Source organism: Haliaeetus leucocephalus, unplaced genomic scaffold (assembly GCF_000737465.1).
Source record: "Haliaeetus leucocephalus isolate CR32 unplaced genomic scaffold, Haliaeetus_leucocephalus-4.0 Scaffold1, whole genome shotgun sequence".
Lineage (NCBI taxonomy): Eukaryota > Metazoa > Chordata > Aves > Accipitriformes > Accipitridae > Haliaeetus > Haliaeetus leucocephalus.
This window is the reverse complement of record NW_010972437.1, coordinates 24,471,659-24,485,997: the sequence shown is the minus strand read 5'-3', so window position 1 is coordinate 24,485,997 and position 14,339 is coordinate 24,471,659. Positions and strand designations below refer to the sequence as shown.

Here is a 14,339-nt window from a genome sequence, read left to right as displayed (position 1 = left end):
AGTACTGTTCGTAGTGTCTGGTTACTTTTTTCTTGATATAGGTATTGTCTCAGTTGCATGCAGTACGTATTGATTATTTTTTCAGCTCTTCTTGCAGATAGAAAGCATAAATTGTCTAAAATGTCATCTTTCTGTGTGCATTGTTCCTTTGCAGATCACGGTGCATTGCTGTTGAACAAATAAGCAATAAATTTTTCTTTTAGTTCATTGTGACTTTAAAAATAGTGAAATTGTAATATATTTTGTTATAGACAGAAAGGGATGCAGTTTCCCTTTTTCTTCATTTGAAGACCTTAAGGCATAATATGAAGTTCTTTGAACTGCTTTTTTATTAATCAGAACACTAATTTTCAAAGTAACTATATTCTCATTCCAAAATACCTTTACAGCTGGTATAAAGCAAATTACAGCATGGCAGAGAAATTAGATTGGGGACGCAATAAAGGCTGTGACTTTGTAATGAAGAGCTGTAAATTCTGGATCGACCAAAAGAGACAAAAGTAAGAATACAGTCTGTTTAAAAAAAATAAAGAAGAAACCCTGCTGCTTGTTTATATTTGTCCTTCAAATGCAACTCAGTAAAAAGAAGTAGAGGTACATACAGATTAACAAGGAGTGCTGTCCTGAGAACCTTCAGAATGCACCCAGGAAGGAGTGCACCAAATGTATTAAGGGGAGAAGCATCCCACCCAATAAATACAGAGCTAAACATCTTAGGCTGTAGAATGCATTTATACTATAAGAGGGCTATGCTTTAGAGAAGAGGGGAGGGACTTAATTTAAAAGCGTTTGCTTTGTAATTTTGTCCCTTTTAATTGAAAATGCAGCCTGTGTCATTTTGCGTTACTGGATTGTACTTAAAGCAACAGAAGGGGATGATAGGCATCTTCAAAACAAAGCCTTCTTTGTTTGTTCGTTACAATGCTCATAAATTTCTAGGGCACAGCTGTAGGTGGGCCTGTTTTGCTTGTATGTTTTTTTTCTTTAAAGTTTACAAAGCGATGTCATTAAAACTAAATAGGTGAGTGCATTTTAACTTTGTTTGCTGGCTTGATATTCTTTAAATTAGAAAGGTCATAACCAGACAAATAACAATAATTAGCCTCCTGAGAAGAAGTCAGTTCTTCTTTGTGTGATTGACCAAGTGTGGGGGAGAGTGGGAACAGACAGTCTTGACAGATTGCTTAGTTAAACTATGAAAAGCAGTTAAAGTGATCTAACGTGATTTTTATTCTTTTTTTTTTTTTTTCTTCGAGGAGGCAGTTAATCAGTCCATACTGCGACACTTTGAGGAGTAATCCTTTGCAGTTAACCTGCAGACAGGACCAAAGAGCAGTAGCAGTGTGCAACTTGCAGAAGTTTCCAAAGCAGTTACCTCAGGAATATCAGGTATAATGGATCTTACTTTACCAAATAACTAAGTTGTTTCACTCTTGTGCTTTGCAGCCAGGTGATTATATTGTTCATTTTTTTCTTCTGAATGAGTAGACAAGAATAGGTATTGTGAAAAATGTCTGTTTAGTTTATTATAAGGAGTCTGGAGACTGAAAAAAAGCCTTGTGATCTTAATATAACAATAAGGATGTTGCTTGGCCATCTAGCGAAATATAAGATGGAAATGTTGCTGTATAACAGAAGTCCCCCAGAAAGTTTTGTTTGAGGTATTTCTTCACCCAGTCTGCTGCCTTGTGTCACTGCACACTAAGAAATTTGTTCTGTTTCATCCCAGAGAATGCTATGATTGCAAAGGAAGGGCAGGGAAAGGGGTGGGGAATGATACGTGCAAATGTGAATCTCTCTGCATTATTTATGTACTCTTAAATACTTCTGGCTCATCTGGTTCATGGGTATTGCAGGTTGCTGTTAATAGCATTCTTGAGGAGTAATAGTTGATGTTCTTACAGATGTAGTGATTGGTTCTATTTAAAAAACAGTTGTACGCCTGTCTTTGCACAAACTGCTTCACTACCTATTTTGTTTTGTAGTATTTTGACAATCTTAATGGAGTACCAGCAGAAGAATTGCCTTATTACGGTGGCTCAGTAGAAATTGCTGACTATTGTCCCTTTAGTCAAGAATTCAGTTGGCATTTAAGTGGTGAATTTCAACGCAGCTCGGACTGTAGAATAATTGAAAACCAGCCAGGTCAGTTTTCAGGACTTCAGTATGGTATTTAAAAGACTACCTTTGTTAATCTGGAGTGGACTTGCTATACATCCAAACTAAATGGATATGAAATTAGTTTTACACTACTGGCTGTGTAAAAGCTGGGCTGAGGTGAGAAGCACAGCACAACCACCTTGTATGCCTAGGAAGGAAACACATCTAATACAAGAACTGCATAAAAGCTGAACAGAAATTGACCCCAAATGATCCAAATATAAGACACAGGGTGGGGGTGGGTTGGTTGGTTGTTTTTTGAGTCTCTGAAAAATGGTTCCATTTTCCACCTTTATAGGTTTTTTGTTCAAGGCAAGGAGCTTTGCAAATTACCAGAACATGGGCATGTCTCCTAGGGTAGTGCATGAATGTTCAATATTGTGGAGCTCCAGAATGCTGTAGGATATTACCTGTCTGTGCAGTTGTCTAAAAAACAAACAAAGAAACACTCTCTGCCCTCAAGCCACCAGAGCCAGCACTCCCTGGGGGCAAGCGTATCCACATAGTTCTGATGGAAAGTGCTTGGTTTTTGGTTTTTTGTTTTTGTTTTTTTAATCTTGGGTTTCTTCCCACTTTATCAATTTGCGTATTATGCTGTCTTGAATATAATGATTAACAGTCTGAAAGATTCCAAAAGTAAGCCTTGAATTGCATGTGGAGACACTGACTAATTATAGCATATTAAGTTGATGTGGACTTTCTGTTCTGCTAGTAAGTTGCAATTCAGTATATTCTTTCTACCTTAGATCCTACCAAAAACTATGGTGCAGAGAAATATGGACCAAACTCTGTATGTCTTATTCAGAAATCTGCTTTTGTCATGGAACAGTGCAGGAGGAAACTCAGCTACCCTGACTGGGGTAGTGGATGTTATCAAGTAAGTATGTGTTGGGGTTTTATTTTTATTTTTTTAAAATAACACTAAAGGGAAAAGTCAGGCATAAAATGTAGGCTATGACTGTTAGAACTTTGCACCTGGACACTTGTCCTTGTTTTGGCTGGGATAGAGTTGATTTTCTTTCTGGTAGCTGGTATAGTGTTATGTTTCGGATTTAGTATGAGAAGAATGTTGATAACACACTGATGTTTTCAGTTGTTGCTAAGTAGTGTCCTTTTTGGCATCCAATGTGGGGCCTAAAGGGTTGAGATAATGACAGGTCTGACCAGAGTGTGTTAAAACAAATTTGTTATAAGCATTCATTATATTAGTTCAATAGTTGCTGGTCACAATGTTGCTTTATTGGCTCTTAGAGTTGTGGCACTCCTTCTTAGAGTTGTGTTATGTATCACCTTGCTTGCTGTATATAGTCCCTGTGCTGCTGCTTATCATCCATGGGAGATGGATTAAGGTTTTTGCTTTGCTGTACTGTGTAACACTGGCTTATGGTACGATAAAATTATCGGTCATGGGACTAATCTGGTATTTGTACTCAGCATTGTCATCGCCTCTATACTTTGGGAGCCATCTGTCGGAAAATATTAATAATTACACCCTTTACCTTTTCTCCTCCGAGAGCCAATCTATGGGCAAGACACCTTTCTTTACCTTCCCCTTCTCCTCCAGGCTAATTACTATAGTGTTTGAGAATTTTGAAAATTTTGCATATCCTTGGGATGTTGAAACCAGCATGGTCTTGCTAGGAACTAGTGTGTTCCTGAATGGGGTTCAGGTCTTGTTTAGGGTTAAACAACTATTTAAGAATATCACCCAGAGATCTGCCCAGAGGCTGCATAATTATGAGTGGCAGGGTGTGTGGCATAGAATGGGCAAGTACCTGGGACAGTGGGCATCTCCAGTGTTTTGGAACTTTACCCTGAACAAGTGCGGGATCTGGAAAAACTAGTAAAGTATTTGAAAAAAGTATGCTTTCACCCTGGCAATTCCAGAGAGAGACAAATCACTGCAATGTGCTGGGGCCCGGCCCATGTCTACCAAGCCCTGTTCAACACTATTCAGTACCCTCAAGGGGAAGAGAATGTCTCTTGGATCTGACAACAAAATCACAGGCGTGGCGGTTACTCCAAACCCTGAGACAGGCACTGCAGCTGAACCAGAGAACCAACCTGTGCCAGTATCAGTCTCCCAAATGCAGAAGAAGAAATACACCAAAAAATCATTTTGCTTAGTAAGGGATGAAGTTGAACCAGGGTCATCACGAGAATAGGAGGAAGAGGCAGAACCAGAGGTAATCACCTGATCGCAATCCCTGAGTGAGTTGCGGGATATGCGAAAAGATTTCAGCTGTCAACCAGGTGAGCACGTTATTACCTGGCTGCTCCAATGCTGGGACAATGGGGCTAGTAGCCTGGAACTAGAGGGTAGGGAAGCCAAGCAGCTGGGATCACTTTCTAGGGAAGGTGGCATTGGCAAGGCAATCAGAAAATGGACGCAAGCCCTCAGCCTCTGCAGGCGACTCCTGTCAAGAGTGAAGGAAAGGTACCCCTTCAAGGAAGATGTTATATGTCAACCAGGCAAGTTGACCACTGTGGAGAGAGGTATCCAGTACCTGAGGGAATTAGCTATGCTAGAGATGATTTTTTTTATCACCCGTACAACGTGCAATTACCCAGAGATCCAGATGAAGTCCAGTGCACACGACGCGCATGGCGGAAGTTTGTATGGAGCACACCATTGTCGTATGTCGACCCATTTCCAGTACTGACCTGGAAAGACAAACAGGCACCAATGGTGGGTGAAATGGCTCGCCAACGCCAGCAGTATGAAGAAAATCTCTATTCCTCCCTATAAGCCTGTGCTCAGCTGTGGAAAAACTGTCCAAAAAGTCTGAAAAACTGACCAAACTGATTGAAAAGTCGTATTCCCTACCAGTATGGACCAGTATCTCAGCTATTAGGAGTGAGCATTCCTCTTCTCAATAGAGAGAATATAGAAGGTACACACCATAGGATACCCTCTGGTTTTACCTGCGTGACCATGGAGAGGACATGAGGAAGTGGGATGGAAAACCTACCTTGACCCTAGATGCATGGGTATATGAGTTGTGAGGAAAAACATCCACAAAAGGGGATTCTTCTGTGCTGCTGCAGTTTCCAGACAGAGTAGAACGGCTGATCTTACTTCTGATCCTCCTGAAGGGATTTCTAAGTCAGTTTTACAAGAAGTGAGTGACGAATACTCTGACCAGATTTAGAGGGGCTCTGCCTCCAGCCAGGGGGAGGAAAGGGACAACAGGGTTTATTAGATTGTGTGGATTCGATGGCCTGGCACATAGACCCACAGGAGTACAAGGCTCTAGTAGACACCGGTGCACAGCGTACTCTAATGGGATCAAGTTATAAAGAGGCAGAACCCATCTGTATTTCTGGTGTGACAGGGGGATCCCAACAGTTAACTGTTTTGGAGGCTGAAGTAAGCCTAAAGGGGAATGAGTGGCAGAAACACCGCATTGTGACTGGCCCGGAGGCTCTGTGCATCCTTGGCATAGACTACCTCAAGAGAGGGTATTTTAAGGACCCAGAGGGGTACTGGCGGGCTTTTGGTATAGGTGCCTTGGAGACGGAGGGAATTAAACAGCTGTCTGCCCTGCCTGGTCTCTCTCAAGACCCTTTGATTGTGGGGTTGCTGAGGGTTGAAGAACAAGTGCCAATTGCTACCACAATGGTGCACTAGCGTCAATATCGCACGAACTGAGACTCCCTGATTCCCATCTATAAGCTGATTCATTGACTGGAGAGCCAAGGAGTGATCAGTAAAACTCACTCCCTCTTTAATAGTCCCATGTGGCCAGTGTGAAAGTCTGATGGAGAGTGGAGACTAACAGTTGACTGTTGTGGCCTGAATGAAGTGCTGCCGTGCCAGACATACTAGAACTTCAATATGAACTGGAGTCAAAGGCAGCCAAGTGGTATGCCACAATTGATACTACTAATGCGTTTTTCTCAATCCCTCTGGCAGCAGAGTGCTGGCCACAGTTTGCTTTTACTTGGAGGGGCGTCCAGTACACCTGGAATTGACTGCCCCAGGGGTGGAAACATAGTCCTGCCATTTGCATGGACTAATCCAGACTGCACTGGAAAAGGGTGAAGCTCTGGAACACCTGCAATACATTGATGACGTCATTGTATGGGGCAACACGGCAGAAGAAGTTTTTGGGAAAGGGAAGAAAATAATCCAAATCCTCCTGAAAGCTGGTTTTGCCATAAAACAAAGTAAGGTCAAGGGACCTGCACAGGAGATCCAGTTTTTAGGAATAAAATGGCAAGATGAATATTGTCAGATCCCGATGGATGTGATTAACAAAATAACACATATGTCTCCACTGACTAGTAAGAAGGAAACACAAGCTTTCTAAGGTGTTGTGGGTTTTTGGGGAATGCATATTTCACATTACAGTCTGGTTGTAAGCCATGTCTATCAAGTCACTTGGAAGAAGAATGATTTTAAATGGGGTTCTGAGCAACAACAAAAGTTTTAACAAATTAAATGGGGGATTGTTCATGCAGTAGCCCTTTGGCCAGTCTGGGCAGGATGAGGTGTTAAAAATCTGCTCTATACCGCAGCTGGGGAAAATGGCCCTACCTGGAGTCTCTGGCAGAAAGCACCTGGGGAGACCTGAGGCTGACCCCTAGGGTTTTGGAGTAGGGGATATTGAGGATCTGAGGCTTGCTATACTCCAACTGAAAAAGAGACATTGGCAGCATATGAAGGAGTTTGAGCTGCCTCAGAAGTGGTTGGTACTGAAACACAGCTCCTCTTAGCACCCCAACTGCTGGTGCTGGGCTGGATGTTCAATGGGAAGATTCCCTCTACACATCACGCAACTGATGTCTCGTGGAGTAAGTGGGTTGCACTAATCACACAAAGAGCTCACCCAGGAATTTTGGAAGTGGTCACAGCCTGGCCAGAAGGCAAAGATTTTGGAATGTTGCCAGAGGAGGAGGTGGTGCATGCTGAAGAGGCCCCACTGTATAATAAACTGCCAGAAAATGAGAGACAGTATGCCCTATTTACTGATGGGGTCCTGTCATATTGTGGGAAAGCATCGGAGGTGGAAGGCTGCTGTATGGGGTCCTATATGACAAGTCGCAGAAACTGCTGAAGGAGAAGGTGAATCGAGTCAGTTTGCAGAGGTGAAAGCCATCCAGCTAGTGTTAAACATTGCTGAATGAGAAAAGTGGCCAGTGATGGATGGTGGCAAATGCCCTGTGGGGGTGGTTACAGCAATGGAAGCAGAGCAACTGGCAGCGCAGAGGTAAACCCATCTGGGCTGCCACACTGTGGCAAGATATCGTGTCCTGGCTAGACAATCTGGTTGTAAAAGTACATCACGTAGATGCTCACATACCCAAGAGTCAGGTCACTGAAGAGCACCAAAACAACAAGCAGGTGGATCAGGCTGCCAAGATTGAAGTGGCTCAGGTGGAGCTGGACTGGCAACATAAGGGTGAGCTATTTATGGCTTGGTGGGCCCATGACACCTCAGGCCATTAGGGAAGAAATGCAACCTATAGATGGGCTTGAGATGGAGGGGTGGACTTGACCATGGATACTATTGCACAAGTTATCCACGAACGTGAAACGTGTGCTGTGATTAAGCAAGCCAAGTGGTTAAAGCCCCTGTGGTATGGAGGGCAATGGCTGAAATACAAATCTGGGGAGGCCTGGCAGATTAACTATATCACATTCCCACAAACCCACCAATGCAAGTGCCATGTGCTTACAATGGTGGAAGCAACCAGATGGCTGAAAAAATATCCTGTGCCCCATGCCACCGCCTGGAACACCATCCTGGGCCTTGAAAAGCAAGTCTTATGGCGACAAGGTACCCCGGAAGGAATTGAGTCAGACAACAGGACTCATTTCTGAAACAGCCTTAGGGACGCTTGGGCCAAAGAGCATGGCATTGAGTGGGTATATCACATCCCCTATCGTGCACCAGCATCCGGCAAAATCAAACAATACAATGGACAGTTAAAGACTACATTGAAAGCAAGGGGTGGTGGAACCTTCAAACATTGGGATATGCATTTAGCAAAAGCCCCCTGGTTAGTCAACACCAGAGGATCTGCCAATTGGGCTGGCCCTGCCCAATCAGAACTTTTACGTACTGGAGAAGGGGATAAAGTCCCTGTAGTGCACATAAAAAAAATAAACATGTTAGAGAATACAGTCTGTGTTACTCCTGCCTCAGGCAAAGGCAGACCTATTTGTGGGATTGCTTTTGCTCAAGGATCTGGGTGCACTTGGTGGGTGATGTGAAAGGATGGGGACTTCCGATGTATGCCTCAAGGGGATTTGATTTTTAGGTGAGACTAGCCAATAAATTAAATTGTGTGATGTTAATTGCTATATAACCCTGCCACTGTATGTCATAATTACTATAATTTTTATATGCTGTAGCAATGGTATTACAGTAAGACTCACTTAGATTAAGGAAGAATAAACTTTGATAAAATGAAGTGATTGAGTGAAGTGCAGTAGTGATGGAACCAGAACTGACTCCAGCATGCAACAGTCCAACACTACACAGCCTCCTCCTGCTGTGTCCAATGTCTACCCACTCGCCACACCCTACCGAAGCCCCATCCCGCTCTGCCAAGTGAGCGGATTTCGCACCATCCCTCCTGCCACAAAGACTGGTATGACAGATGGAGCCCAAAGTCATGGACTAAATGAACTCAACAGACATTTCATAGGAATGGCCTGTAGACTAAGTGAATGATATCTCTGTGTGTGTATGTGTGCATATATGTGTGTATATATATATATATATAAAGGACAGGAGAGGTGATGGTGATTAGTTGGGATGTATTGGAAAGTATGGGACCTGAGCATGATGTAAATGGTATAGAATAAGAGGTGGATACTCTCCTAGTTTCAGCTGGGATAGAGTTAATTTTCTTTCTAGTAGCTGGGTATAGTGCTATGTTTTGGGTTCAGTATGAGAAGAATGTTGATAACACACTGATGTTTTCAGTTGTTGCTGAGTAGTGTTTAGACTAAGGCAAGGATTTGTCAGCTTCTCATGCCCAGCCAGCAAGAAGGCTGGAGGGGCACAAGAAGTCGTGAGGGGACACAGCCAGGACAGCTGACCCGAACTGGCCAAAGGGGTATTCCAGACCATGTGATGTCATGGCCAGTATATAAACTGGGGAGTTGGCCAGGACAGGGATCGCTGCTCGGGAACTAACTGGGCATTGGTTGGTGAGTGGTGAACAATTGCATTGTGCATCACTTGTTTTGTATATTCCAATTCTTTTATTACTATCATTGTCATTTTATTATTATTATTTTTTTTATAATTTATTTATTATTATTATTATTATTATTTTTATTTTCTTCCTTTTCTTTCCTTTTTATTTTCTTTCTTTCCTATTAAACTGTCTTTATCTCAAGCCATGAGTTTTACTTTTTTTTTCCCCCAATTCTCTCCCCTGTCCCACTGGGTGGGGGGGAAGTGAGCAAGAGGCTGCATGGTGCTTAGTTGCTGGCTGGGGTTAAATCGCGACAACACTGTGTATGATCTTCTCTGAATTAAATCACTAGATTATATGACATGCTTTGAAAATAAATATCTTCCAACCGTAAGCCTGTAGTTTAGATCACGCATCCAGTTAAGTGTGTGACCACTGGGATGCCTTGTGTGTTACTTCCAGTCTTGCTAGGGACTTCATCTGTCTTATCCCTGTAACACTTTCTCCACAGCTAAGTGGGAATACTTACGTTGGAATTTGCTGTTGTTGAAGCTTAATGTTAATTAGTCACTCTGGTTTTTCAAAGGTGGAAAGCACTATGCACATGTCACTTATTTTTTCATTATCCTTCTCTTCAAGACTATCTCACTAAAGGAGTCACTTCCATCAGCAGCAGAACTCTAAAAAAGTAGTCATTAGCAGAAGCCGAATTTTACTCATTCTCAGTTGATGATCTGCATGATTGCACAAAAAGAGTACAGTCAGTGCTTTAAAGCATTCTTGAACCAAGTAGTTGCTCTGAGTGCATTAAAATACTTAGAATTAATTTATGATACCAGATGTTTATTGGTGTTTGCTGAATACCAGGCGTTTACTGAATGTAGTATTTACTTATTGAAAGAGCCTCCGACCCCCAGAACACATTTCTGATAAATCGTAATACAGACTTGACTTTTATTCTTTTATTTTAAGGTTTCTTGTGGAGAACAAGGACTGCATGTTTGGGTCAAGGACACTGCGTACTTGTGCAGCCGCTCAGGTCAGGTATTAACTGTGAGCATTCAGATGAATGGTTGGATGCATGTTGGGAATCTGATTTGCCCAGCCTGTTTGGACTTCTGTGACTCCTGTCCCCCAGAGCGGGATCCTCCAGCTTCTAACTTAACAAGAGCTGCACCAATTGGTAAGTTGCTTTATGATTTGCTGAACTGAAACTTAATATTAACCTTTGAAAATTCTAAAGGTTTGTGTTGGCTCTGACTGTTAGGGAACTGGAAAGGAGAGCCATAGCCTGGCTATTCTAAGATCCTAGGCATAAGAGTTAAGGAAGGTGGCAAAGGTGCCCTGCTTTTTGCTGTGCAGTCATGCTTTTGTTTCCAGGATCAGGATAGTGGCTAACATAGGAGAAATGTGTCTGAAATATAACTAGTTCATGTCATGTTTCCTTCTGCTAATGGTCCCAGAAATCTAGCTTTAGCCTTAGCACCTTACCAGAAAACCTGGTCTGTGTTTTGAAGGCTGTGTCATTTTTATAACCTCCAAAATTATCACCTTGGTGGAAAGTGAGTTCTCGCTTGTATAAATTTCCATTGACAATGTTAATGCTATAATCCAGAACACAAAAGATAGGTGTCAGTTTGCTTTTTGAGGGAGGGAAAAAACCCTAATTTACTGACTACCAGTTAATGTTTTGTCAAGAACAGGTGGCTTTTTAAACAGCCAACTGATGAAAGAGAACAGTCTTTACGTTATTTTGCACTAGTGGCTTGTTTTTAAGCCTTTAACTAATTCTTTAATTGTTGGATGTGCTGTCTCTACTGCAGTTTTCAAGGAAAAAATAAACCTGTTTACTTACACGCTTGATTCTTTTTTCAAAGTGGTGCACTTGGGTTTACTTGTACCATTTCAAATAGTTTTGTTCTGTCTCTGAGATGGCAACATTTCAATTGTTGGTGGAATGGCTCCTATAAGTTAGATTTTAGCACGAGAAGGCTGTAACCTAGGAGATTTGCATCTTCTAGCATCTATTTGAATTCATGCTTGGTGTTTCTCACAAACGCATACACGTGTGTGTGTGTATGTATTGTAAAAGTTTATCTGTGCAAGTTTATATTTATGCTTGTAGTTTTCTTAAGCCTCATGGCTGTGTGATTACCTACCATACCATATGGACAAACTCCCTGACTCACGTATTGGGTTTGGTGTTGTGTCCCCCTGCCCTCCCCCGCTGTTTTTTTTGTGGTTTTTTTTTTTCCTTTCCTCTCCAGCTTGGTGTTTTGTGGCTTGGGTTTTTATATGACTTACAGCCATACAGATCAAAAGTAGACATAAACCAGTCTTTTAAGAGTCTTTGGTTTTGAAATGCTGCTTCTCCCCAGTCATGTTATAGGGAACTTCCTGTTCTTCTCTTGCAATACTGATAAATTTTTCTCATTTGTTCTCCTAATTGCTATTAGTGAAGTAATGCAGAAAATTATTTATTTATAAAACGAATAATCATGTTACTTGGCTGGTTTGAATTCCTAGCCTTGAAAGCTAGAATAAATCAGTGCAGACTACTGCAAATATATTTTTGCTCTTCAGTGTTTTTTAGTGTTCTATCTATTATTTTAGCTTCTCATTAAATATAAAATTTATAAGCTTTATGGTGTTTTGTTTTTTATTTTAGACTTATGCTCCTGCTCATCTAGCCTGGTTGTAACCCTTTGGCTATTGATGGCTAACTTAATTCCCCTGCTAACAGGATTATTTCTCTGCGCATAGAGTTAAGCATGGGGCAAGAAGATGTTCCAGAATGATATACCATCATGTTGCACTCCTTATTGTGGAGCATTGAGTTTTTTGTCTCTGCAGGCAGCTGTCTTCTGCTGAACCTCGTCTCTCCTGGCAAGTATTGGTGCAGATGGTAGTCAGGGAGGTACTGATAAAAGCAGTTTGAGAGGAGGAAAATTTACCTTGTCATCTCAATAAGTGCCAGTATTTTTCTGAATTGCAACCTTTGATTTTTCTGACGCAGTAACAAGATCCACTATGCCAACTGTGTTAGACTACCTGGCAACTTGGTCAAGATTTGAAGTGAGAACTCTTCTGTAATAGAACTGAAGGTTGTTTTTTTTGTTATGTCCTCTGTGTGACTGGTAGCAAAGCATCCTCAAACTGGAAATATACCTCAGTGGTTTAGTCAAAAGCCATGTAAAAATCGGTTGTCATTACTGCTAATAACGCAGGCCTAAACAGGTGTGGGAATTTTTTTGTTTGTTTTGTCAATTCTTACAGTTTATGGGGGGGAGAAGTAATTTAATGGGATAGACCAGTGGTTGGCAGTTGTCTCCACAACTGGATTCTGCAGCTTGGAGGCTTCTCAGAAGTCATGCTAGTTTGTGGTAAAGGGGCTAATTCTTGGGTTTTGCTTAAACCTTCCTATGTGCACAAAGTGGAATTTCAGACTGGTGACCAAAACAACTGTCTAGAAATCCCATTCTCATTTAGCATGTGCCAGTTCTACTGTGAAAATTAATACATCAAATGTTTGAATATTCTCAGAGCAATTTGCTAGGCAAATGCATTTCAGTACTGACACCCAGTCTGTAAAATTGCGATAGGTTTTGTGATTATTTTTAATTTTGTTGGTTTGTTTCTTAAATAATGGCATTATTATTTTTTAAATAGTATGAACCTAAATGCAGCTGTTCTCACTTTTTGTTGAAAGCCAAACCAGTAGCAGTGGCAGCTTACAGGACCATATTGACTTCTCTAGACCAAAAACTATATTGAATGTGTAAAGAAAAGTCTAATCTTATTCCAAATACTATGGATTATTTGAGTATTTGTAATAAGTTAGAGAATCAGACATTTTGAACCACACGAGGGCACACCTTGGTACAAAATTAATCACTTGATGGACAAGACATATGAGGAAGAAAATGAGCAAAATTTGTCTTGCTAAGGACAGCTGCTCTATAGGACACTTGTAAGGATGTTTTTATTTGTTTCTGACTATATAATGTGTTACAAATAATCCTTTTTGGAGTAAAAGAAACTTTTATGTGGTCCATTCCATTGTCTGTCCTGTTAGGATAGTTTTCATTCCTGGAAAAGTATTAAACTTGAGGGAGCAGGTGTGCCCAGTGCACTAAAAAAATACAAGTATGGGGAGAAGGATGACGTTACTCTGCTTCTTAAGTGTGCTGTGATGTTAGAATTGTCAGTGACTAGATCCCTTGCTAAAATGAAAGGCAGGAGGATGGAAGGGATATGGAGTAAAATTTATTTAGCTACAATTAAACTTGTTTAATAATAGGACTTCTATTGTAATTGTAAGAAAATCTTTGTGCCTACTGGACTTGTTTTAATTTAAAGAAACTCTTATGACACTGCTGAGGTAAATGAGCTGCAACCTAAAACTGTCTGAAGGCATCACAGTTGAGAGAGTACCCTGCACTGGGCTAGTTCCCCTTCTTAACTGCAGGTTAAGTTTGCTTTGAATTATACAAGGCCTAGGCTAGCCTTAAACAGGTGTTTCTGAGAAGCAATACAAATTAGGAATCAAATGCTTGAAATGTGTACAAGTTTGAATTAAGAAACACTCAGATTAGTAAGTGAACGCTGATTATTTTAATATATGCACAGTCAACAGTAGGTGTAAATTTATTCCTTGAAAACATAAAGGTTTGAAAATACATCCTGGGTCCCAGAGGTTGATATTGTATTTTGTCTGTTGTGCAATAATACAGTTTAAATGGTATCACTCAACAACAATGCTTTTGATACTTGAAAAGAAATCTTTCTTACTGTGAGATATTTGCACTGTCTGAACTTTCTGGTTAACTTTATAACTGTCAAACTTTTTTACTGGTGTTAATTTATTGTGCTTTGTATTTGATATGCTAGTCTGCTGTCTGTGTGTGATATTTGTCATATTTAAGTGAATATTTTTATCTTCTACACAGTTGTTTATCTTGAGGGCTTTTCTTCTTTTATTCTCTCTTCCTGAGAATTAACTGAAAGATGGCTTAAAAAGTCAA

The 14,339-nt window shown here is 41.0% G+C and overlaps 1 protein-coding gene across 1 annotated transcript in view; it reads left to right on the top strand.

Annotated features, from left to right (window-relative positions):
• LMLN (leishmanolysin-like (metallopeptidase M8 family)) overlaps window positions 1-13,461 on the top strand; it is a 41,407-nt gene extending 27,946 nt beyond the window's left edge. The window contains exons 12-17 of the mRNA XM_010569033.1: window positions 390-500; window positions 1,260-1,389; window positions 1,986-2,145; window positions 2,907-3,037; window positions 10,288-10,498; window positions 11,984-13,461. Of these exons, the coding sequence (XP_010567335.1) occupies window positions 390-500; window positions 1,260-1,389; window positions 1,986-2,145; window positions 2,907-3,037; window positions 10,288-10,498; window positions 11,984-12,078 (838 nt within the window). The 3' untranslated portion in view covers window positions 12,079-13,461. The remainder of the gene's footprint in view (window positions 1-389; window positions 501-1,259; window positions 1,390-1,985; window positions 2,146-2,906; window positions 3,038-10,287; window positions 10,499-11,983) is intronic.
• The last annotated feature ends 878 nt before the right edge of the window (window positions 13,462-14,339 follow it).